This window comes from Penaeus monodon, chromosome 29 (genome assembly GCF_015228065.2).
Source record: "Penaeus monodon isolate SGIC_2016 chromosome 29, NSTDA_Pmon_1, whole genome shotgun sequence".
Taxonomy (NCBI): domain Eukaryota; kingdom Metazoa; phylum Arthropoda; class Malacostraca; order Decapoda; family Penaeidae; genus Penaeus; species Penaeus monodon.
Window position 1 is genome coordinate 26,216,096 of NC_051414.1, and position 414 is coordinate 26,216,509.

The 414-nt window shown below is 27.8% G+C and overlaps 1 protein-coding gene across 1 annotated transcript in view; it reads right to left on the reverse strand.

Annotated features, from left to right (window-relative positions):
• The window catches only part of LOC119591813 (chorion transcription factor Cf2-like), a 994-nt gene extending 703 nt beyond the window's left edge, over positions 1-291 (reverse strand). The window contains exon 1 of the mRNA XM_037940558.1: positions 253-291. Within this exon, the coding sequence (XP_037796486.1) occupies positions 253-291 (39 nt within the window). The remainder of the gene's footprint in view (positions 1-252) is intronic.
• Positions 292-414: the final 123 nt, after the last annotated feature.

The window sequence follows — 414 nt, forward strand, 5'->3', positions numbered from 1 at the left end:
ATCTGACAAGATAACCATTATACTTGAAACAAAAGGAAAAATTGACAATCCTTGGTAAGTTTCAAGAAATAAACAACATTACCAACTTTTCCAAAACCAGAGCTTTCAATCTTATTTCAAGATAATTTTCCTCAAAATAGAAAGTATAGATATATTAAGACTAAAGGTATAGAAATTTAGAATTTACAGTTTCTGATCTATAACTTCAGGCATTTTGCATTTATATACATATCAAATTAATTAAATTCTGACATTCATTCTCTGTTGCATGATACACAATTTATGGAACATTGAGTTAGAAACAGTACTATAACTTTCCAGAGTAACATCATAATTAAATCTGAATTCCAGTGTAAACAAATCTTCAGTGAACAAAATAACTCAAATGGGCAATACCATAACCAAGGTAGATTT